Below are 24,259 nucleotides of genomic sequence, written 5' to 3'. Positions count from 1 at the left end.
TCTGACCGGGAATCACACCTTTGATTTGACGACGCCCAACCACTGAGGCACACTGGCCAGGGCTCAACTTAGTTCTACTTTTTCAGCTTTCAATTTTTGTCTATTTAAGTTTAAATTTTTTTCTCTCTAACTTTATATTTATTTTAACTTTTCAATTGAGATTATACCTTTTTCCAGACATGTTTGATTTTTTTTTCCATTAGGCATAAGAATTTCAGCAGATTTATATTCCTTGACATTATTCAGTATATCCTTTCTGAGTTCTTCCTATGTACATGTTTTTGGTAGTAAGTTTTGAGAAGGCATGGGAATTAAAAAGATGGCATGAGACTATCACAGAATTCACTATTTAATATATGCAAATTATCCATTTAATAAAATATGTATTAAAACAATTTTTGTTAAATGAATTTCAGTTAAGAAAATCTTGTTTCATGACTTCCAATTTAAAGTTAGTGAGCATGCCTGGCCAGTTTAGTTCAGGGGTTAGAGCATCAGACTGGGCATGGAAGATGTGTTGGGATCAATTCCCAGTCAAGGGCAATGTACCTGGGTTGCACCAGTTCACTCCCTGCCCCCAGTCAAGGTGAGTGTGTGAGGCAACCAATTGATGTGTCTCTCTCCCATTGATATTTCTCTCTCTCCCTCCCTCCCTTCCATTCTCTCTGAAAAGCAATAGAAAAAATATCCTCGGGTAAGGATTAACAAAAAAAAAAACACACCAAAATACCACTTTCCTAAAGCCAGTGGAATAATGATGTTTCACTAGAAAGAATAAAAAATCACTTAATATCCCTATTTCCTGGCTCTCACTTGAATCTTTTTTGGAAAAATTATCACTGTAATCTTAAAACCCAAATATAATAATACTAATGTCCAATGGTAGATAAGTGAATTTGACTTCTTAAGCTTAGTATTAAACCTTTCTCATTATCTAGCTTTAACCTATCTTTCGAAATTTATCTTTTCTTCTTCACATACCCTATGTCTGAGTAAAAAGTTATCACTGGTTTTTGTCCAAAAATCCCACATGCCTTTGCTCATGCTTTACCTATTGGCAGAATGGTACACAACTTTTTCTATATTTCTAAATTTCCTGTTTCAGGATCTAATTTAAATGTCACCTATTTCATGTAGCCTGATCAAAAGCATAATGTACATTCATTATTAAATGTGCTTATTTCTTATTTGTAAGAATATGCTAGTCTTTATATGGAAAAACAGCTTTAAAATGAAAGAAGAGTTAAATACTCAAATTTTCTATGGTAGACTGACACAGATAATATTTTATTTTTAAGGTTTTTTAAAAAATGTTACTGATTTTTGAGAGAAAGGAAAGGAGAGGGACCGAGAGAAAGAAACACTGACATGATAAACATCAGTTGGTTGCCTCTCATACACACCGGGGATCAATCCCACAACCTGGGTATGTGCTCTCACTGAGAAGCGAACCAGCAACTTTTTGTAGCACAAGACGACGCTCAACCAAGTGGGCCACACTGGCCAGGGACACATAATATTTTAAAATGTTACATTGTACTAAAAAAAGAAGCTGTAGCATACAGAATTAAATCATACATTATTTTGTTAGAAGTAGATGATGATTTCAATCTGTCAAGATGATGTTCCATTAGCAAGGGCTTTTATTTCCCAAGGAAAACTCTGTAGGTCTGGAAAGAATAGCAGGGGTTACCTCAGCATCATTGTTTGGGGTACAGTTGGTTACAGCTCACCAAATAAAATGTACCAAATATTTGGTATTTCCCTGTATTTTGATATAAAATGTTCTTAGTAAGTGACCTCTAGGATGTCTTAGTTCTAATTCTCAAAAACAGCCCTTTGTGTGGTCATTATAAATCAACATGGCTCTTCTTGGTTAGGAGCCCCCACGCCCTGTGCACCCAGCACCCTTACCAGAAGCCCCACAACCACCGCGCCTGCCCCCAGAAGCTGCCAGCACATCTCTGCCTCAGAAGCCGCACTTGAAGTTAGCACGAGTTCAGAGTCAAAATGGCATTGTACTGTCATGGAGTGTCCTGGAAGTGGATCGAACCTGTGCCACTGTTGACAGCTACCATCTCTATGCTTACCATGAGGAACCCAGTGCCACTGTGCCCTCACAATGGAAAAAGATTGGAGAGGTAAAGGCACTTCCTTTGCCAATGGCATGCACTCTGACCCAGTTTGTATCTGGCAGCAAATACTACTTTGCTGTACGGGCCAAGGATATTTATGGACGTTTTGGACCTTTCTGCGATCCTCAGTCAACGGATGTGATCTCTTCTTCTCAGAGCAGTTAAACCTTGGACCCTTTCTCTCTTCTTTGAAAAGTTCCACTTTTTGGTCTTATTTTAATCTTGTGCATGATACCCATTGTAAAAATCTACATTGTGCGAGATTTCTTGGACAGATGTGTATATACACTACGTTTGTTTATAATCAGAATAAAATAAACTTAGCTCATAAAGCAAGAACCTTTTCCTGAACAATTCAAGCTTCAAGGTTTTGAAGTGTAAATGTGCATCTTCCTTTAGTCCTGAGGCTGGGGAATAATATGTGTGGGTGTTTGTGTGGTTTTATTTTTTCCTATCTATATATGTTTGTTGCAGTGGAATCTCCCATTTTCATTCTCAAATTTACCTCTCTTCTAGCATAAAGTAGAGCAAAGCATCTGAGGTATGTAACTGGCATGATTCTATTTCTAAGGGATCTGTAGTTTCATAGTTAAATAATTTAAACAGAATCTAAACAAAACCCAAAGAAAAAAATAAAAAGCAAAATGGTTAAAGAGCTTAAAATAGGTTAATTTGAACACAGGAAAGGATCTGTTTTATCTTTTGTTGTCTCTTCTGGGTTGTTAAATAGGCGAAAACATCTAAATGGCCCTCCCTTTTCTATCTTTCTTTTACATTTATTTTGTGCCTTAAACATTAACTGCAAAAATAAACATGGCCATTTGTTCATTGTTTCTTTCCTTTCTGCTTTTAGCCCTTCATTTTTCCTTTATCTCCGCAAAATATAGCACACTCCCTCAAGTAAATGTTAAAACAAGGCTTTTATACATATTCTCATCAGTGGCATTACTACATCTAACTCCAAAATTTTCACTTGCTATTTTCTCCTAAGAATATAAATGCTTTTATTTTTGGTCACTATTTAAATTTACTTTATGTAAAGTAGACCAAGAGAAGACCAAACTGTATAAGAAACTTTTCCTAAAAAATTTCAGTATCTGTGCTCACACAGTGTCAGAAATTATGAAAGCATTTACAGTTTATTTTATCACCCAAAGCATAATATTCTTTCAAAGGAAATAGTCAAATTTACAAAATACAGTGAGCTAAAATATTAAAGGGAAAGATCCATTATCTCTTTATTCTTGTATCATTGTTCCTTTTGTTAACTTTTAACTTTGTTTTGATGGTGCCAAGTTTTGTGTAATTTATGTCAGCTTTGGATAGAATTCAAAGCATATCCTTTGGGGTCAGTTTATGTAACAATTAGATATAACTTAGTTCTCTGTTCCTCTTCAAAGTTAATCAAAGTCAGCTTAGGTGTCCTGCATTTTCAATACGAGTGCGAGCTCTATTGGTATCAGATAGTTGAGTGTAGATAGTGTAGGACAGGACTTCCTGGGTACACTTGGGGATGAGAGTATGATTGGGAATATTTTGAAAGGAATTCATGGAGTTCGTGAAATTATCATCTTCGAATTCATATTTGTACCTTCTCAAATTATACCTCCTGTAATTATAGGAAGGCGCAATCTTCTCCATTAATGCTTTGTTTGCCACATTGGTGGCTTGAAACTGGAAGCATTCTAGTTGTAAAGTCTTTAAATAGACTTTCACCAGTCAGTGTATGTCATGTTATGTGTGAATTTTGGTTGATGCTGAAGAAAGCCTACAGGTTGCCAAATTATAAATGCTCCAAAACCTTCCTTTCACTTTCAGAAAATAAGGCAACAATGAGAATTAAAGTTTCCATGAATCAAATTTGCCAACCATGTAGCTATTACTCGTTCTAGGACTAATGACAATGGTAAAGAAGTTGCCAACGTCATGCCAATGAAAATTTCGAAAGGGAGATGTATATGAATACCTGTCCATACCTTCATGTATATATGTTTCTACCTGCAGTGGATGCGACATTGATTATATGCTCAAGATCATTCCTGTCTACAGAATAGAAAGCTCATGCTCAAAATTGTTCTTATTGGCCTTTTTTTGGTCATGTGATAACAATTTGCCTACCTAGCCTTGAAATGGTTCCCTTGGTGAATGTTTCTATTTATAGTCACTAATCCCTTTTTAAAAGAGTTTTTGTAGCACTATATAATCCTGTGAAGAAAGCCCAGTAGAATGGAAATAGTACATTATTTTAGTGTATACTGTGTTTTCTGTCAAAAAAATTTTCGAACAGTAACCCTAAAAATATTTTGCTACAGTAAAATAATTTTTTATTCCTGATGGTGGGAGGAAGGTACAAAGAAATATTGTAATTATTTGAGGAAAAAGCATATTATAAATTGACCTCAACAAATTAGTCTGACATGGGATTTGTAGGCAACAGCAGCTATATTGGATTAACTGAAAGGTGGTAGGCTAGAACTCTAGTCTTTTATTTGGGGCAGGTTTTTTTAATGTTGATGGACACTTTTTATTCAGGAGAGAGAATGGAAGATTCAGCTAGAAATAGCTACTGATTACAGATTTTTTTGTAGCAGTTCACACCCCATGATACCTTTTTTATTTTGTTGTGCCTTTTCACAGAGTATTACAAATAAGCTTGTTTATCCCATTTTGGGAATGCAAGTTTACTAAATTTTTTAGCCTGACAATACTTGTGTTAAATGTCACTTTATTGGAAATCCTGGAAATTTATGAAATTTCAACCCAAAATGGTTACGTGGCATTTAAAGATAACAGTGATGTTTGTTACTCTTTACTTTGTATCTGTTAATTTTCGCCCTATTTAAGGTGTGAGTAAGCCTCTTTCCAAAATTGTTATTGCCAGTAAATTTATAAATTACATATAAAGATAACATGTTATTAACAGTTAACTTGATGAGGTAACTATATCCCTCTATTTCTCTGGATTCACTTTTTAAAATATGCAGAATACTGTGTACTGTTTAACACAGTAGAAGTCAATGAGAAGAGTGAAGAGAGCTTTCTTTCTTAAAAGATATTTATTGGGGTACCATTTGCCTCACAGTGAGATGTTCCCCACTCTCCCCACCCCCAATGTCAGGTAAATGAAAGGTTTATTTGAAAAACAAGTCCTAGAGCAAGGAGCTTAGAATCTTAGGGGTACATTTCTACAGAACTCCTTAGGTGGGCTGCACCATACAGAATTCTCTTACTGTATTGCATAAGTGTTAGCTAAGTTTTTGTTCTCTTTTGGTTATATTTTCTGAATTATTTATGCAACAAGGTGAGTGTTAATATTGCATGACATGCATTTATCTTGTTCCACGAATTTCTCAGTACTATACAAGATTAACAAAATAATGCCTGTGGTATCGTCCTCTCTTGCTTTTATACATACGATCTTAGCACTGTTAGAGTACTGCAAAAACCTTGGGTTATTTCAGTATCTTATGATTCATTCGTTGTTTTATTATTGGCCAGTTGTTGTTATTGGCCTGTTTTATTCTAATTTCCAGAAAAATCAAGTCTCAGTATTAGATTATTGCAAATAACTTTATCTAAAACCAATGTATGATTCTGCCTTCCTTACTGGGCAAATGATGTGTCCTGTCCTCCCACCCCACCTCCCCCTTCTTTTACATTTTGGGACAAAGGAAAAGATTAGAACAATTCTTATGAGCAGTTTTGTTAGTGTGGCAGACTTATGTAATTCCTAAAATCTATTTCTCTTGAGCCAGCCAATGGGGAGGAATAGGACCATACAAATAGTTTTATCATGCTAAATAAGTTTTTTAATTTGTAGAGTCAGTTAAATACCAAGCATTTATATTTAAATGCTGTCTTTTTTATTTTTATTTTGTTTGTAAATAAGGTAACTGGGCAATCAAACACCTTTTGGAAATCTTGGCTTTAGTATTTCATCAGCCATTTCAAAGTTAATATAAAAATATTTGTAGGAAACTTGCATTCTGATTTTTCTTTATTGCAGTTGAAAGTGTAAATAATAAGACAATGTTAAGATCTTCCTAATGTCTAATATAAACTGGGCTATAGCAAGTTGTCCTGTTTTTATTAGGTTTTAAAGGTTTTTGTGTTTTTTTTTCTTTTCTAAATGTACAGTAGACTGGTGTCTGTTTAAGTGTTAACTGTAGTGGGATTTGTCCAGCAAGCCTGAAATTTATACTTTGAAATAAACTATGGGTTTTTAACATGCTGAGTACTCTGATTCATTCTGATTATTCTTGCTCCTTGTGTTTGTTTCTTTCGAGTCTCTCACTTTGTTAAGGATCACTCATTAGACTGTACAGTATGGTTTATTTAGCCTATTTGACAATACCACAGCACTAAAAGTACACACAGTTCTCAAACTTTGAAAGAAAAGCTATTACAGAGTTGCTCTCAGATGAGATGTGCTGTTTTTCAGTAATGGGAGACAACATTAAGGTTTGCTTGCACCACAAAGACTCAACTGATACCTGTTAATGCCAGAAATATCACTCCCTACATTTCTGTAAGAGGTTCCATTGGAAACACAGCTCCACCTTTCCTTTGGGCTTTGTCACTAAGTATATCCAGCCAGGGAAGGAAGGGGAAAGAGCATGGAGGAGCACAGGTTCTTAGGGGCCAGGCCTGAAACAAGCACTCATGTCAGATTCCACTGACAAGAACTCGTCATGTGGCACAACTACCTAAGGGAACCTGGGATATGTGGTCTGCGTGGCCAGGCATAAAAGAATATGGATTTTGATGAGTAACGGAACAGTTTCTGCCATACCCTCTTTTTTAAAAAAATACATTTTTTTATTGATTTCAGAGAGGAAAGGAGAGGGAGAAAGAGAGAAACATGGATGATGAAAGAGAATCATTGATTGGCTGCCTCCTGTATGCCCCCTACTGGAGATTGAGCTCACAACCTGGACATGTGCCTTTGACCAGAATCAAACCCAGGACCCTTCAGTCCACGGGTCAAAGCTCTATCCACTGAGCCAAACCAGCTAGGGCTGCCATACCCTCTTGTATATAAGTTTGTATGCTGAATTCTAGTGTCGTTAATCATATGTAATGTTTCTTCTACAGTGAATGCTTGTTAACTACACAGTCAACAGTGGGGAATGATAGTAACAGACTAAATTTAATACATTTTATTAAGACTAATTGTGAATGGAAAAACATAGCTAAAATAGTGCCTTTGGTATCTTATTTGCAGCCTTCTATTTTCTTATCGCCCTTCATTTTATGTCAGGTTTCAAAATTGGCTTCATGGTAATAAAATCAAAGTTGTAGGCCTCTGGCATGCCCTCATGGAGAGTTTTGTTGAACCGCTTCCAGTGAAAAACAGGGAGGCCACCTTGTACTGTGGGACCACTAATGGCATGTGCTGTGTACTCTAATGCTAGGTACATATCTGCCACCTGGAAAGAGAAGAGGGAGACATTTTAGAAAAACAATTTGGGAAAAAAATTGACTAAATCCCTATTTTTTCTCCTCTCCCTCCAACCCATTTCTGACGTCACAATATTATCCCCTTTAGAGCAAAATCTTGCCAACTTCCACAATCTGCTATTCTGTCTTCATTTGGCATTCACATATGAATTGAATAGTAGGAGGGTATTAGCAATGTAGCCAAAGTGTGAGATCTGTAATCCATTACTCATAATCAAAATTCTAGCTCCAAAATTTATTAAAAAATAACCTCCATATGGCTCAGTTTTCTCAGCTGTAAAGTAGGCTGATAACCCTACTTCACAGAAGGGTTGTCATGAGGTTTAATGAAAGTAAGTGCTTGGTGCAGTGCCAAAAAAAAAGCTAATTCCTCAATAAAAGTTTTATTAATCAGTACGGTAGCAAGTTATAAAGTGGAGCTCAATATCAAAAACTGCCCATGGTTCTCAAAAACACCTAAACAATGGATAGCAGCAGTTGTTAACCTTAGCGGGGAAAGAAGAAAATGTCTCATAACTTAGGGTTTTTCCTATATTCAAAAGGGCTCAAGAGAAATGTTTTTAAAGTATATCCTCAACAGAACTTTTTTTTGATGAAAAATTGGCAGGCTCCTGTGTTTCCAGAAGAAAGTAAAATCTGACAAATGGCAGGTCGGCTTGGATTCTAGGCAAGGCAGCAGAAGGTAATTCCCTGTATATTCTGGAATGGATATAACATGTTACACACTTCACTGAATGTTTGCAAATGCCATAAAAAATAAATACAAAAACATTCATTGGGGCTTCATGTGTGCCACGCTCCGTATCCACTAATTTCCCCCCCCCCCTTTTATTGAATTTATTGGGGTGATCCTGGTTAAAATTTATATAGGTTTTAGGTACATAGTTCCACAACTCATCTGTACACTGTATTGTGTTCACCACCCCAAGTCAAGTATCCTCCTATCACCATTTATCACCCCCATACTCTCTTCCCCCTGGCAATTCAGTGTTGTTTTTTTTTTTTTTTTTTTAAATATATTTTATTGATTTTTTACAGAGAAGAAGGGAGAGGGATAGAGAGTTAGAAACATCGATGAGAGAGAAACTTCGATCAGCTGCCTCCTGCACACTCCCCATTGGGGATGTGCACGCAACCAAGGTACATGCCCTTGACCGGAATTGAACCTGGGACCTTTGAGTCCGCAGGTCGATGCTCTATCCACTGAGCCAAACCGGTTAGGGCTCAGTGTTGTTCTTGTCCATGAGTTTTTTCTCTTTTTTTTCTCAATCCCTCTACCATGCCCCACCCAGTCCTCCAATACCCCTCCTCTCCAACAGCTGTCAGCCTGCTCTGTTTGTATCTATTTTGCTTGTTCATTTTGTTCATTAGATTCCACTATTTATTTATTTATTTATTTATTTATTTATTTGCATTTCCTAACATATTGAGAGTCATTAAGGCTAAAGTTTTGCCATCATCACATACCTATAATGTAGGGTGAGCTGGAACTCAGGCTATTCTAAAGCATCTCCTATTTAGGCTTTAGACTGATAGAAAAAAAATGTGTGTGTGTGTGGTGGGGGGGGGGCTGTTGACATTCTTACAGTTTCAGAGCTGAAGATAGAACAGTTAACTCTTCTCACAGATTTCTTCCAGAATTTAGGACTGGAGTTGCAAATGAAAAGACACATGCCCAAACCAAAAGTACAAAAGGATGTGGTAAAATGATTCTCTCCACCAACTAAAATAACTAGCTTACCCCCTTGGATCTCCCAAACCCAGGAGTATCCAGGTAAATTTTTTAACAACTAACTCTGAGGGGGAAAAAAAGGCCCTGATTTGTAATGTTTGCTGATTTCCATGGTGTAAATACTCCCACCATGGCTGAGTTCAAGCTATCAACACAGTCAACTGATTTTAACAACTGGTCCTCATATCTATATGAACTATTTCAGACCACCACTGCAAACATATTACTTATAAGATACATTATAGCACTTACCAATTCTAGCATGCTAAAAACTAAAAACCCTTTAATGATTTTGTGTCTGGTTCAATACTTGTTCCTTCAGCTAAATTAAATTTCTATTTAATGTAAAATCACACTGCTCTCAATATATTCTTTGGACTTTGGGCCAGTCTGGAAAACTTTAGACATCCACATTATTACCACCAACATCATCATGATGTGTACATTTTCAAATAACCCACTAAGTACTGTTCTAAACATTCTATAGATATTAAATGTTCTTCTCTACAGCCATATGAGGCAAGTACTGTTACTTCCATTTTACAGATGAGGAAACAGAAGCATTATAAGATTATGTGATTTACTATTAACAGTTAACTGCCACATGTCCAAAACGGAAACCATCCCCACATGCCACGATATTTTGAATTTAATTTAAAAAATCAATTTGCAGTGAATATCTATACATATAAAAGGCTAATATGCACAGTGTCCCCTCGGGAGTTAGACTGGGAGTTTGATCGCTTACTATGACGTGAGCTGACCACCAGGGGGCAGCGTGGAACGAAGGAAGGCCCCGGCTGGCAGCCGGAAGGCCCTGATTGGCCCTGATTGCTGGCCAGGCCTAGGGACCCTACCCATGCATGAATTTTGCACCAGGCCTCTAGTTACAAAAATAAATATATTACTCATAATTTGGGTGTTCTTGAATATTTTCAGCTGAAAATTCTCACGAAAAATTATTTTAAAGTTGGTCAGGGCTGCCACTTAGGGAAAACTTTTTTTTTTTTATAAACGCTTGTGGTGTGTGGGGAAGGTCCACCGCTTGCTCTACAGACGCTTATGGCGTACAGTGGGTTAAGTGGCAGAGCAGGGACTTGAAGTTAGGCAATGGCACCTATCACCAGAATATCTGAAAAAGGTGAACCCTGAATCAAGTAATGGGTAGAAACATTGTTGTGCTCTATGCCACCAAAACCTTTGCAGCTTTGCCTTTAAATAGGTGTAGGTGCTGGCGGAAATTAAATTCAAAAGTCAGTAGCATGTTACCTTCGTATCATAGCAACCTCCAGGACTTGGGTCAAATGGGTTCAGATCTTCACGGCAACAGATGGTGTTGCACGGATCACCCTTACTGTAAGGATCCTTCTCATAATCTAGGAAACAGAGATTGGGACAAGAGTGAGCACAGACTATTCTGAGGTAACACTGATCCACAATAAGATTTTTGGACCTGTTAAAAGCTAGATAATCAGAGAGGCCTCTGCAGCTCAGTGTGCTCCCGGATACAGAAGTCTCCTTTGGCTTGTACCAGGAAGGGGCAACTGTAAGTTCCCTGCTCCAGGCCCAGCCTGTTCTCAAGAACCTTGCACAGTGAAGAGTGGATGAAAGATTAACAGGATAAATGTGCATCAATTTTTTTTCCACAAAATAATTACAAATTTGATTTTGATACTCTTAAAAAATAAAGTATTTATGAATAATTTTTGTTTTATTGGCTGCTTTTGTCCTTGGAAGGAAACCTGTGTTTGGGGGATGAGGGGTGATAGTAAAAAAAAAAGTACATCGTATGGGTTTTTCTGTGTTTCACATATAAGTTTTCAATTAAAAAAAAATCTATAGAATCTTTCCCTGTCATTTTATGAAGGTGGACAAAATTTTATTTGTTGAGTATAAAATATGTATAATATGAATTGAATACAAAATACTTAATTCATTAACTTTTTATAATTCCTTCTAGTACAGAGATGATAAACTTACATGGATTCTTTATCCATGGGGAAGAAAAGGAGTTTTGAAGAATGATTCCTGAGAAATGTGCTACGTACTGTTGTATCGCATGATATATTTCATGGATGCCATGTCAGTCACTGTTCCTTGGTCACGCCGGAAGATTTTGGCTCGTGGAGCCAGATCATAAGAGTAGTCCAAACCCAGCTTCTGAACTAACAATGGATAGCCACTCCAGTTGTAGATTTTTTCATGAAAAGGAACGTTGTAGGAAGGCCAATATCCTGATTTGGAATGGAAGGGAAGGAAGAGTGGGATTGACAGGGAGGGAGACAGAAAAGGAAAGAGAGGGAACAAAAGAAATGTTATGGTAGTTTCTTTTGAAACCTGGCATAGGTGTGTAATTACATGATATTGATATTATATAAAAAATAAAACTTTGTGAACCCTGGCAGTCAAACCAATCATAATTTACAGAATTGGTATACCTCTAGATTATTCCATTAGGGGGAAAGAGCACCAGAATTCTTTGGTTTTCACCCAAAATTCTTAAAGCAATCTCTTAACCAGGAAATAACCTTAGCATTTATAGAGCAAAATGAAGTATAACACCAAGAGGTCTGGGGAGCTCATTTCAGTGGACTTGGTTAGTGAAATGCCAAAAGATGGTTTCACAGCGTGGTCCGAACAGGGAATATAATATGCCAGGAAAGTGGAGGAACAAAGTGCTGGGGATCAGAAAACCTGGATGGATTCTAGGCTCAGGGCTCAACAACTAGGTCTCAGGTAGTTAATTAACATCGTTTTTTTGTTTGTTCTTTGTTTTCATTTCCTTTTTTTAGCAGTGGGAGGGAAAAGGAGAGTCAGTAATATGAGGGGAATGGAGATGATCTTTAAGGTTCCAGTAGGCTTTCAACTCCTTTGACTCTAAGCCAGCAGTTCTGAACCTGTGGATCGTGACCCCTGTGGGGATCGAACAACCCTTTCACAGGGGTAGCCTAAGACCATTGGAAAACACATATATAATTACATATTATTTTTGTGATTAATCACTATGCTTTAATTATGTTCAATTTGTAACAATGAAATTGAGGGTCACCACAACATGAGGAACTGTATTAAAGGGTCGCGGCATTAGGAAGGTTGAGAACCACTGCTAAGCATTCAGAAAGGCTCAGCTTCATTCAAAACTGGGAAGTGTGCCAAGGCCACTAGTCACTAAGCATCAAACATGTGACACAACCATAGTAAAATCATTTCAGGAACATCCCAGATTATACTGGCCTGGATGATCAGTCAACATAGGGACATCACCACTCAGATCTCTCTTTGGAGGCCTGCTGTTACTGTCAGGCTCTTAAGAGCTGGATGGACCAGCCTTCAAGGTCAGACCATGAGCGTCTCAGTTTCGAATTGTCATGCTAACCAAGTAACCAACTAATGATTTAACTTCTCAGGTGACTTTTTCTTCCCCAAAAAGGACTTACGTCTACTGTGGGGAGCTGATTTAGGGTTAAGCCTCGGACTGACCTGTTGGCAAAGTCACAAACAAGTCCCAGCTTAGAGGGCACAGTCCTCTTAAGCATAATTAGGCTTGACCTTATGACACTCTCTAGATTTTACCTGGGAAGCTAATGGGCTGAGGGAAGAGCAACAAGAACAAAAACAAGTGAAACTCACAAGAACAGTGTAACTTTGGTAACCACTATCTTGTTTACCTCTGACTATAAAAATAAAGGCTCAGCTTGCCTCAGGATCTTTCTCTGTGGCCTCAGCCAGGCACAGGAAGATCTATGGAGACTAAAGAGAGCTAGAGAGTTCTGAACAGAGCTAGAGAGTTCTGAACACTGTCTCCATGTAAAACGTTCTTTGCCGACTCCGTCCACACCTTTGGGAACCCCTGGACCGCTGGGGCTGGACCCTGGTCGTATCTGCTTAGCAATGGAAGTTTCCACCTTAACTCTGCTTTATGCATATAGTGTACACGTCATTGATGTGAGCCATTCCTGCTGGGATGGCTCACTCCAGGCGTCATTACAAAGTTGATTTGGGGACCTGGGAAACTGAGGTCCAGGCCATGATCCCCAGGGTCGATACCTTATCTTGGTTCTGTACCTACTCATCCGTCAGCCCATCTATTTCAATAGTTTCCTAATTGATCTCCTGTCTTCTCTCTGATCTCCAATCTACCCTCTCTTTTCAGAAACGTCTGTGTCCTAAAGCATAAAGGCTAAACTGCTTAGCAGGCTATACAAGGCTGATATTTTCCCCTGACTACCTATCTTACACTTGATAGCCTTTCCTTTGGCTATCTTAAGCTAATAGTTTCTCAGTCACACCAGTTCTCATGCTTCATTTGCTTGACCCTTCCCTTTGTCAAATTAGTGAGCTCCTGTTTGGGCTTTAAACCCCCAGTCAAACATCATCTTCAGTTTCATTTATTCAACAAATATTCAGCGAGGACTTACTGTGTGTGCTCATAAATCCAGCAATGTGCTCAAGAATTTACAAGAATTTTCTCAATCTTTTTTACAACCCTGTGAAATTATAAAGGTTTACTCTTGGGGGTCAGATGTGTTTCAGAATTCAGGGTTTTTTTTTGTTTTTTGGTTGTTGTTTTAAATATATTTTATTGATTTTTTACAGAGAGGAAGGGAGAGGGATAGAGAGTTAGAAACATCGATGAGAGAGAAACATTGATCAGCTGCCTCCTGAACACTCCCTACTGGGGATGTGTCCACAGCCAAGGTACATGCCCTTGACTGGAATCGAACCTGGGACCCTTGAGTCCGCAGGCCGACGACGCTCTATCCATTGAGCCAAACCGGTTAGGGCAGAATTCAGGGTTTTTTTTTTTTATATTTTAGAACAGCAATGGCATGCATATATTAGATATGGCATTGCAGTCTCTGTGGGAAGCACCTAGTATTCAAAGAGTGATCTTCCCCACTAGGGTTTGACTCAGTGTAAAGAGCATCCGCCTGCGGACTAAAGGGACCTGGGTTTGATTCTGGTCAAGGGCACTTACATTGGTTGCAGGCTTCTCCCCAGCCTGGGCCCTGGTCAGGGCAGGAAGCAACCAATTGATGCGGTTCTCTCACATCCATATTTCCTTCTGTCTTTCCCTCTCTCTCCAAAAGATCAATGTAAAAATATCCTCGGGTGAGGATTAACACACACACACACACCAAGAGTGATATTTCTGTAGCCCAATATATAAACAGTCTCTCTAGAGAAGAGGGAACAAAGATATAAATAGACGGTTCAAGCTCTTGCTTCCAAATAAGTTCAGATCAGGTCATATTTTGCTATCAAGTGATTAGGGACACCTGCCCCCCCTCCCCCCAACAAAACAAAACAAAAAACCCCCCCACAAACCTTGGTTTTAGAGTTTTGAGATTTTGAGAATTCAAAATTATAAATTTGACTGTGGACCTGTCCCATTACTGTCATGTTTTGCAGATGAAGAAAGTGAGACTTGGAGAGAGTGAATAGTTTGCCTGAGATTCTGAGGAGCAGAGATTCACATCGAGACAGTGTGACTCCAAAACCTGGGCTTCAACATCTGGGCTACGTTCTTGTCCTCCAGAACCACCTCCCTTGACTCCTCCCACTGATAACGGCTCCTTTGGTTTCACCACTGGGGTTTGTGAAATCTTTAGTTAAATCTGTTTATCATCGTTCTTTGGTGTCTGGGTGCTAAAATGGCTGCTTTCTGTCCCTTGCTTCCCTACCAGATTGTGAGTTCCTAAAGGTCAGGGATTTTGTACCTGCATCTGTACTCTTCTGGTCCCTGGGCCAGCATGGTGCTCCCATAAATATTCACTGAATTGAACTAAAAGCTTAACTCGGGAACCCAGGAGAGGAGGTAATATTGGAGCCATGACAGTCATAAGATGGTGAATGCCTGGTCTGTCCCAGTCTACACACGGTCACTTAAGAGTTCGAGGTGCAGGCTTTATACATTGTGCTGAACCTGGAAATTCTTTCCCAGTGTAACTAGCAGTGGCATTCCCATCCTTTCTTCCCCAGCACACGCTCCCCCATCATACACTCACTCACCACACGTTCCCCAACATGTATACACATACACACATACACACTCATCATCCTTCCGACTTCTAGTATGAAGAAGATACCTTTCCGTAGAACATCAGTTTGTTCAGAATATTCTACATATGAAGGAATTTGCTCCACAACGTACAGAGTGCCTGCGTCAAGGCTGTGCCTCAGCTTGACCTTCTTCAGGTCCAGGACCATGTACTGATTGTTATAGGTGCCTGAGAAATGGGAGAGACAGGAAGCAGGGCATGGGTAAGGCTTTACTGGTTAACTCGAAATCCAAACATATGTACATTCCTGAAAAGGTACTCTGCAGGGCCGCTTACCAGAGTTGTACTTTGAAAATATCTCTGCCCACTGCTTGCCATCACTGGCCATCATATTGGCCACACGGACTCTCTGCCAGGCCAGGAGAGCCTCGGGTGTCACAAGCTTTAGTAGGGTTTTATTATACACGCTGTTGGTGGTCTGCAGCAGTACCAAACCACTGCTAAGAATGTAAAAGTCGTCCAGAGACTCTAAAAACCCTGCAGGAGAGACAAGTCGGCAAGTCAGCATACACACACGTGAAATATTTAGCCACCGTTATTAGCAAAGAGCTTCAGACACGTGATGCACGTTGCAAAGAACATCAGTTGTTATTACCCTTGACCTGCAGTAGCCTCTCCCAGAATGGGTCACCTCTGTGGCAGTTATTTAACTGCTGCTGATAAGCATGCTCTTGGACCCCATCCCTGGATTCCGCATTGACATTTTTTTGATTTTATGATTTGTGATGACAAAAATATGTTAAATCAGGAATATTCCAATTTCCCATAACGCTGAACAGAAATAGATCCCCACTTGCTAGGATTTTTTGCAGGACAACTTCCAATTGTGGAGGGATATAAACAGGGTTCATTGTTGGATTGTAAGAATATGGATGCCACCTTTCTTCTCTTTCTGCTTCTTTGTATTTCCAAATTTTACATAAGGAGTCTAAGTGACTTTTATAAATAAAAATCTGCATTTATAAAAGTGAACATGGTTTTGAACACTCTGGGTCAATGCTTTTTATAAACGATGGAGGCAACACAAAGCTCAGGGAAACCCAAGTCTTTTTTTAAAGACCTGTTTTGTACTTTATACCACAATCCCTGTGGTGAAGATCAGGGAATACCAGATGCAGCTGTAACAAGGAGAGAAGATATATTGTCATCAGCTGCTAACAGTGATAACAAACTCATTGCTAAACCATCATGAGAGAAGGGCCCAAGTGAGAGTGAGAAGCTGGGTATAGGCTCCTCTGGAGCTTCACAAACCTCCACACTTTGATACTTACCACTTCTGTCACATGATTACTACTTGTTTACATCAGAGTTTTCCTTAAATCAACTCTCTTTCAAACATAAAATATCTAGCCTTGTCACATCTATAATAATAAAAGGGTAATATGCTACTTAGACCGGATGTCATTCCGAATGTCCTTCCTGATGACGCTGAGGCCGGAGAGAAGCCAGCTGGGTCCTGGGTGCCTACTGGCGGCTGAAGGAGGGAAGCCTGGGTCCCGGGTGCCCGAGGGAAGCCAGTGCTGGCAGCTGGGGGAAGGAAGGCCTACTCTTGCACGAATTTTCGTGCATCAGGCCTCTAGTATAATAATATTTAGGGAACGATGGGTTTAATGAAACAAATTCATTTCTACTAACATGCCCAAAATACTTGTCCACGAACCACTTAATACCACCTCACCAGCACTATTCATGCCACACACTCAGCAACAAACACCAATGTAGTCCAATGCTTTCATAATCGGGCAGAGCAAAATGAGGCTCAGAGAGGTGGGGGCAACTATTCAAGATCAAATAGCCATCTCCTGGCAGACCTAGAATGCAGGTCCTGCATCCCGGCCACTGCTCTTCAACTAAACCTGAACACCTGTGCTCAGCCTCATGGCCCTTCCTCTTCTGGCTTAGTGAAGGCTGGGGGAGGACAGCTTCTCAGAGGAAGTGGACCTGGGACTAAGCATTGGCCAGGTAAAGAGCAGTGAGCATTACAGGTAGGAACAGTAAATATGAACAAAGGGGTATAGGAGGAATAGATATGGCATGGAGAGTAGGAGTTTTGGGAGGTGGGGGCAAAGAAACATTAGAAATACAATTGGGTCGTCATTCACTCAGCAAACACCTGAATAGGATTCACTCAGCAAACACCTGGATAGGTAGGGTGGGGTCAAATACAGGGGTCACCTGAAGCTAAAAGTAAGACTTCAGAGCATGAACTGGGAGCCAGAAGGCCACATTTCAGAATTACCACTAATCAATTTGCCATTTATCATTTTGCCTCTCTGTTCCTTAATCCCTTCCTCTGATAACCTGGGGCTAAGTGCTGTCATTCAGCTCTAACAGTCTGATTTTAATTTCTGAGTAGGAAAGTGACGTGTGGACAGCAGTCTCCAACTAACTCATCTGAGCCTCCACAAGACTGTACAGAAGTTCGTATACAGGAAAGAATGTTGCTCACTCCAGGTGGTACAAGCCTGGATGGCAGGCACCCCTGAATGGATTTTAATGGGCAACCCCTCTGGGAAGATACAGCCTGGACATAGGATGCATGGCTTAACAGGTAAAATGTGCAGAGGTTTCAATGACCTTTCCTTTACCTCTTGGGCTGGGGTTGTTTCCCAGTGTTTACTAAGAACAACCATATTTGGCAGCCGCTCTCTAAGCAGAAAATGCTGTATTTCTGCATGATAAACTTGCTCATTCACCCCATAGAGAGTGCTAAAATCTCTATGGACACAAGAGGGCGAGTGAACAATACTAACATGTAAGGAGTAATCTTTCATTCAAGAACAAGACGACTAAAGATGGAAAAATGTAGGCCACCCAGAGTTCTAGAACAAAGATGAACTGGCTTGTAAACCTTCTGGTCAAGCAGTACAATTCTATAGTTTCGAGTTTAAGGTTTTTTAAAAAAGGAGCCCAGCCAGTGTGTCTCAGGGGTTGAGCGGCAACCCATGAACCAAGAAGTGACTGGTTCAATTCCTGGTCAGGGCACAACTTCAAAAAAAAAAAAGGGAAAAGGCACAGAGAGGGGACCAAGTCCTGAAATATTGCATTATAAGAGAAACAAATGTTCTTTGTGTAAAATTATATTTTTGCTCATATCTGCAATGAGCAGTTTTGGAAGGTAGACTTTTTTTTAATTAAAAATTTTTTTCAATTACAGTTTATATTCAATATTATTTTGTATTTATCTCAGGTGTACAGCATATACTTTACAAAGTGTCCCCCTGATATTTGCAGTGCCCACCTGGCACCATACAGTTATTACAGTGTTATTGACTGTATTCTCTATGCTGTACTTTACATCCCCAGGACTATTTTGTAACTACCTGTCAATCCCTTCACCTTTTTCACTCAGTCCCCCAACATCCTCCCCTCTGGCAGCCAGCAGTTTGTTTTTTCTATGTATAAGTCTGTTTCTGTTGGAAGGTGGACCATTTTAGATCAGGAGAAAGTAAAACACTGCAGTATACAATGGTCAAAAACTAACACCATTTCCCCTAAGAACAGGAACAAGACAGGGATGCCCACTCTCACCACTCCTGTTCAACATAGTACTGGAAGTATTAGCCATTGCAATTAGGCAAGAAGAAGAAATAAAAGGCATCCAAATTGGAAAAGAGGAAGTAAAACTATCCTTATTTGCAGATGACATGATATTATACATACAAAACCCTAGAGACTCCATCAAAAAGCTACTAGACTTAATACATGAATTTGGCAATGTAGCAGGATACAAAATTAACCCCAAGAAATCTGAGGCATTTCTATACACCAATAGTGAACTTTCAGAAAGAGAGATTAGAAAAACAATCCCATTTACCATCGCACCAAAAAAATTAAGATACCTAGGAATAAACTTAACTAAAGAGGTTAAAGACCTCTACTCAGAAAACTACAGGACGTTGAAAAAAGAGATAGAGGAAGACATAAACAGATGGAAGAACATACCATGTTCTTGGATTGGTAGAATCAACATCATTAAAATGTCCATACTACCCAAAGCAATCTATAAATTCAACGCACTTCCCATTAAAATACCAATGGCCTCTTCAAAGATCTAGAACGAACTCTCCAAAAATTCATCTGGAATAAAAAAAGACCCCGAATAGCTGCAGCGATCCTGAGAAAGAACAAAGTAGGTGGGATCTCAATGCCAGATATCAAACTGTATTACAAAGCCACTGTTCTCAAAACTGCCTGGTACTGGCACAAGAACAGACATATAGACCAGTGGAATAGAATAGAGAGTCCAGAAATTAGCCCGAACCAATATGCTCAATTAATTTTTGACAAAGGAGGCATGAACATACAATGGAGCCAAGATAGTCTCTTCAATAAATGGTGTTGGGAAAATTGGACAGATATATGCAAGAAAATGAAACTAGACCACCAACTTACACCATACACAAGAATAAACTCAAAATGGATAAAGGACTTAAATGTACGACAGGAAACCATAAAAATTCTAGAAGAATAGAAAGGCAACAAAATCTCAGACTTATGCCAAAACAATTTCTTCACTGACACAGCTCCTAGGGCAGTTGAAACTAAAGAGAAACTGAACAAATGGGACTACATCAAAATAAAAAGCTTCTGCACAGCAAAAGAAGCCATCAACAAAACAACAAGAAAACCCACCTCTTGGGAAAACATATTTGCCAACGTCATATCTGATAAGGGCTTAATCTCCAAAATTTATAGGGAACTCATACAACTTAACAAAAAGAAGATAAACAATCCAATCAAAAAATGGGCAAAGGATCTAAATAGACACCTTTCAAAAGAGGACATTCAGAAAGCCAAGAGACATATGAAAACATGCTCAAAGTCACTAATCATCGGAGAGATGCAAATCAAAACAACAATGAGGTACCATCTCACACCTGTCAGAATGGCCATCATCAACAAATCAACAAACGACAAGTGCTGGAGAGGATGTGGAGAAAAAGGAACACTTGTGCACTGCTGGTGGGAATGCAGACTGGTGCAGCCACTATGGAAGGCAGTATGGAGGTTCCTCAAAAAATTGGAAATGGAACTCCCATTTGACCCTGTGATCCCACTACTAGGAATATATCCCAAGAAACCAGAAACACCTATCAGAAAGGATATATGTAACCAGATGTTCATAGCAGCACAATTCACCATAGCTAAGATCTGGAAACAGCCTAAGTGCCCATCAGTAGATGAATGGATTAGAAAGCTGTGGTACATCTACACGATGGAATACTATGCTGCTGTTAAAAAGAAGGAACTCCTACCATTTGCAACATCATGGATGGAACTGGAGAGCATTATGCTAAGTGAAACAAGCCAGTCAATGAAGGAAAAATACCACATGATCTCACTCATTCATGGATAATAAAGACCATTACAAACTTTTGAACAATAATAGATACAGAGGCAGAGCTGCCTCAAACTGATTGTCAAACTGCAGTGGGAAGGCCAGAGAGAGTTGGGGGGCAGGAGGGAGGGGAGTAAGAGATCAACCGAAGGACTTGTATGCATCTATATAAGGATAACTAATGGACATAAGACACTGGGGGGTAAGGGAGGGTAGGGGTTTGTCAAGGGCGGGGGGGGGGGGGGGAAAGGACACTTATGTAATACCCTTTGTAATACTTTAAGCGAAAAAGAAAAAAAAAAACAAAAAAAACACTGCAGTATAAAAGCCACCCTGCAAATAGCATTTCATAGTAAGCTTCTTGCTTAATTTAATTAAGAACTAAAAGGGAACTCTTATAGTGAATAAATCACCTTTCAAGACCAAAAACAAAAAATAAAAATAAAAAAACCAAAAAACACAACACCCACTTGAATCAGAAAAGTAAACAGTGACCACTACCTTCTGATGCCACTAGATACTGCTCAGCACAACCCAGAAATGTTTACCCTTACTAGCCTATCAGTGCACTCAAAATGTACCCATTTGCACACCTCATGCATGAATTGCTCCAGAGCTCCAATGACCAAAACACATCGCTTTTTTCCAAAAGGGTAGCATCAGCGTTGACCAAAGACGTAAATAATGCACAACGCAGGGTCAGTGATATGACTCATGTTTGTACAAATAGCTGTGCTGCATTTCCGCACTGCTCCCTCTCGCCCATATTCCCTGCAATGAGACTTTGCAGCATCTCACATCAAGGGGCCTGTTTCCCCATCTCTGAAATCTGGGCTGGATTTGGAACTTGCTTCATCTAACAGAATGTGCCAGTCCTGAGGCTAGCCCTCAGAGGCCTTGCACACTTCCGCTTCACTCTATGGTAACCTTGTTACTGGCGTGCAAACAGCCCAGTCTGCCTGGTCTCCAGGACGAGAGACCACACAGAGGAGGACCAGTCTCTAGCCAGCCAACCAACCCCAAATGTGCAAGAGTTCCTCCAAGAACAGTAGAGCTGCCCACCAACCCACAGCCAGCCACAGATGCCGGGAATGTGCCAGTTTACTTCTCTAGAAAGAATCTCTTGGCAATCCTGTAGACTCAGACACAAAGTTTTGAAGGTCATTTGCTATGACCTTCAATAGTTAACATACAGTCATAGTAATCCAACTATACGACATTGCTTTAAAATGCCCTGCTGCCATTTGACTTCAACACAGAGGGATGGGACACTTTGGGAACTCTCTGTTCTTTCCTGTTTTTAAAAAAGAAAAAGTAACAACTTTGCACCCACTGCTGAACGGAGGCAGTATCACTTCTCAGACCTGCGGAAAGCACCAACCAAGCACTGTGCAACGGTTTCCAGCCCAGAGACGGAATTCCCTCAGGGGCTTTTTATTTAAAAATTGATTTCAGAGAGGAAGGGAGAGAGAGGGAAACATCAATGATGAGAGAGAATCATTGATCAGCTAGCTGCCTCCTGCACACCCCACACTGGGGATTGAGTCTGCAACTCAGGCATGTGCCCCAACTGGGAATTGAACCATGACCTCCTGGTTCATAGGTCGATGTTCAACCACTGAGCCACACTGGCTGGGCTCTCAGGAGCTTTTTAAAAAGGTGCAAGCACAGACTGCTCTTCCTGCCCACCTCTGCTCCCCTCTGCGTCTCCACAGAACCCCTGTTCTCACATTGCTGCTCTTCCTGCCCACCTCTGCTCCCCTCTGCGTCTCCACAGAACCCCTGTTCTCACATTGCTGTATGTAGCAGGAGAACCTTCTGCTTTCTCACTCTATGAAAAGGAAGCCTGTGGGTGCCCTGTTATCCCAGGACACGAAATCCTACAGCTGTTTATTTCATCAACTCCGTAATGGACCCAGCTTCCCACCTTCCAGAATGGCATTTATTTGCTTCTCTTCTCGCCCAAATCCTAACTGGTACCAATCAATTCCCGCTTCTCCTGCCAGTGATTATTCCTCAATCAAGTAGGTATTTTTTAATGCTTTTATTGATTTCAGAGAAAGGAAGGGAGAGGGAGAGAGAGAGAGAAACATCAGGGATGAGAATCATCAATTGGCTGTTTCCTGCACTTCCCCTACTAGGGATCGAGCCTGAAACCCAGGCATGTGCCCTGACCGGGAATCAAACCCATGTGACCTCCTGGTTCATGGGTTGATACTCATCCATTGAGCCACATCAATCAGGCAAGTAAGTATTTCTTGAAGACATTTCTGCTTAATCCTGCCGTAGGAATGTGGTCAATGGAGGATTCATACTATTATGTATTCAAACACAGGAAACCCGTGCTGTGGACTCCAAATGTCCTGCAGGGATTCCGATACACAAGAAAGAATAGGTCTCTTAAAGCTTATATGGAATAAATAGAAGGTGGGTTTATACTTAATCAACATTCTGTTATCATCCACATCAAAATGAAATTTGTTTTTGGCAAGCAATAAATTATTTTATCTACTTTATATTATACTAGAGGCCCAGTGCATGCACTGGGGGCAGGGGGTTCTCTCAGCCTGGCCTGTGCCCTTTCGCAGTCTGGGAGCCCTCAGGGGATGTCCTACTGATGTCCCAGGGGAGCAGGCCTAAACCGGCAGTCGGACTTCCCTCTCACAATCTGGGACTGCTGGCTCACCTGCCTGCCTGCCTGGTTGCCTCCAACTGCCCTCCCCTGCTGGCCTGATTTCACCCCCAACAGCCCTCCCCTCGGCCAGATCTTGCCCCCAACTGCCTCTGCCTGCCTAATCACCCCTAACTGCCCTCCCCTGCTGAGCTGATCTTGCCCCCAAGTGCCCTCCCCTGCCAGCCTGGTTGCCCCCAACTGCCCTCCCCTGCTGGCCTGGTTGCCCCCAACTGCCCTTCCCTGCTGGCCTGGTTGCCCCCAATTGCTCTCCCCTGCTGGTCTGGTTGCCCCCAACTGCCCTTTCCTGCTGGCCTGATTTCACCCCCAACAGCCCTCCCCTGCCGGCCTGATTTCGCCCCTAACTGCCCTCCCCTGCTGGCCTGGTTGCCCCCAACTGCCCTTCCCTGCTGGCCTGATTTCACCTCCAACGGCCCTCCCCAACAGCCTGATCTTGCCCCCAACTGTCTCTGCCTGCCTGATCACCCCTAACTGCCCTCCCCTGCTGACCTGATCTCACTCCCAACTGCCCTCCCCTGCTGGCCTGGTTGCCCCTAACTGCTCTCCCCTGCCAACCTGATCTTGCCCCCAACTGCCCTCTCCTGCCGGCCTGATTGCCCCTAACTGCCTCTGCCTCGGCCCTCACTACCATGGCTTTGTCCAGAAGGAAGTCGGACGTCCAGAAGATGGCCAGTTGACCCGGTCTAATTAGCATATTACCCTTTTATTAGTATAGATATATTATATAGGATAGGATTGCTTAAATGGGGGAGGGGGGAAACCTTTTTCAGCAGGAGGAGATGCTCTTGGCAGACAAAAACACATAATCCCTATATCTGGACTGATATCCAGCCATAT

General features: G+C 40.7%; 2 protein-coding genes across 4 annotated transcripts in view; one reads left to right on the top strand and one right to left on the bottom strand.

Annotated features, from left to right (window-relative positions):
• Positions 1–16,347, top strand: part of ATF7IP (activating transcription factor 7 interacting protein) — a 114,488-nt gene extending 98,141 nt beyond the window's left edge. For 2 of the 3 annotated variants that reach the window (XM_070410654.1, XM_070410653.1), the window contains exon 15: positions 1,881–6,369. In XM_070410654.1, the coding sequence (XP_070266755.1) occupies positions 1,881–2,300 (420 nt within the window). In that variant the 3' untranslated portion in view covers positions 2,301–6,369. Of the gene's footprint in view, positions 1–1,880; positions 6,370–14,739 lie in introns of those variants that run through there. The other variant, XM_070410655.1, reaches the window with a different exon arrangement.
• The window catches only part of PLBD1 (phospholipase B domain containing 1), a 54,956-nt gene continuing 37,976 nt past the window's right edge, over positions 7,280–24,259 (bottom strand). Inside the window, exons 7-11 of the mRNA XM_070410656.1 lie at positions 15,666–15,866; positions 15,417–15,557; positions 11,376–11,561; positions 10,597–10,703; positions 7,280–7,564 (exon numbers count right to left, since the gene is read on the bottom strand). Coding sequence (XP_070266757.1) covers positions 7,382–7,564; positions 10,597–10,703; positions 11,376–11,561; positions 15,417–15,557; positions 15,666–15,866 — 818 coding nt within the window. The 3' untranslated portion in view covers positions 7,280–7,381. The remainder of the gene's footprint in view (positions 7,565–10,596; positions 10,704–11,375; positions 11,562–15,416; positions 15,558–15,665; positions 15,867–24,259) is intronic.

This window comes from Myotis yumanensis, unplaced genomic scaffold, assembly GCF_028538775.1.
Source record: "Myotis yumanensis isolate MYYU_CA2020_CCGP unplaced genomic scaffold, mMyoYum1.0.hap1 SCAF_3, whole genome shotgun sequence".
Lineage (NCBI taxonomy): Eukaryota > Metazoa > Chordata > Mammalia > Chiroptera > Vespertilionidae > Myotis > Myotis yumanensis.
Note: the sequence above shows the minus strand (reverse complement) of the source record. Positions and strands in the feature narration are given on the sequence as shown.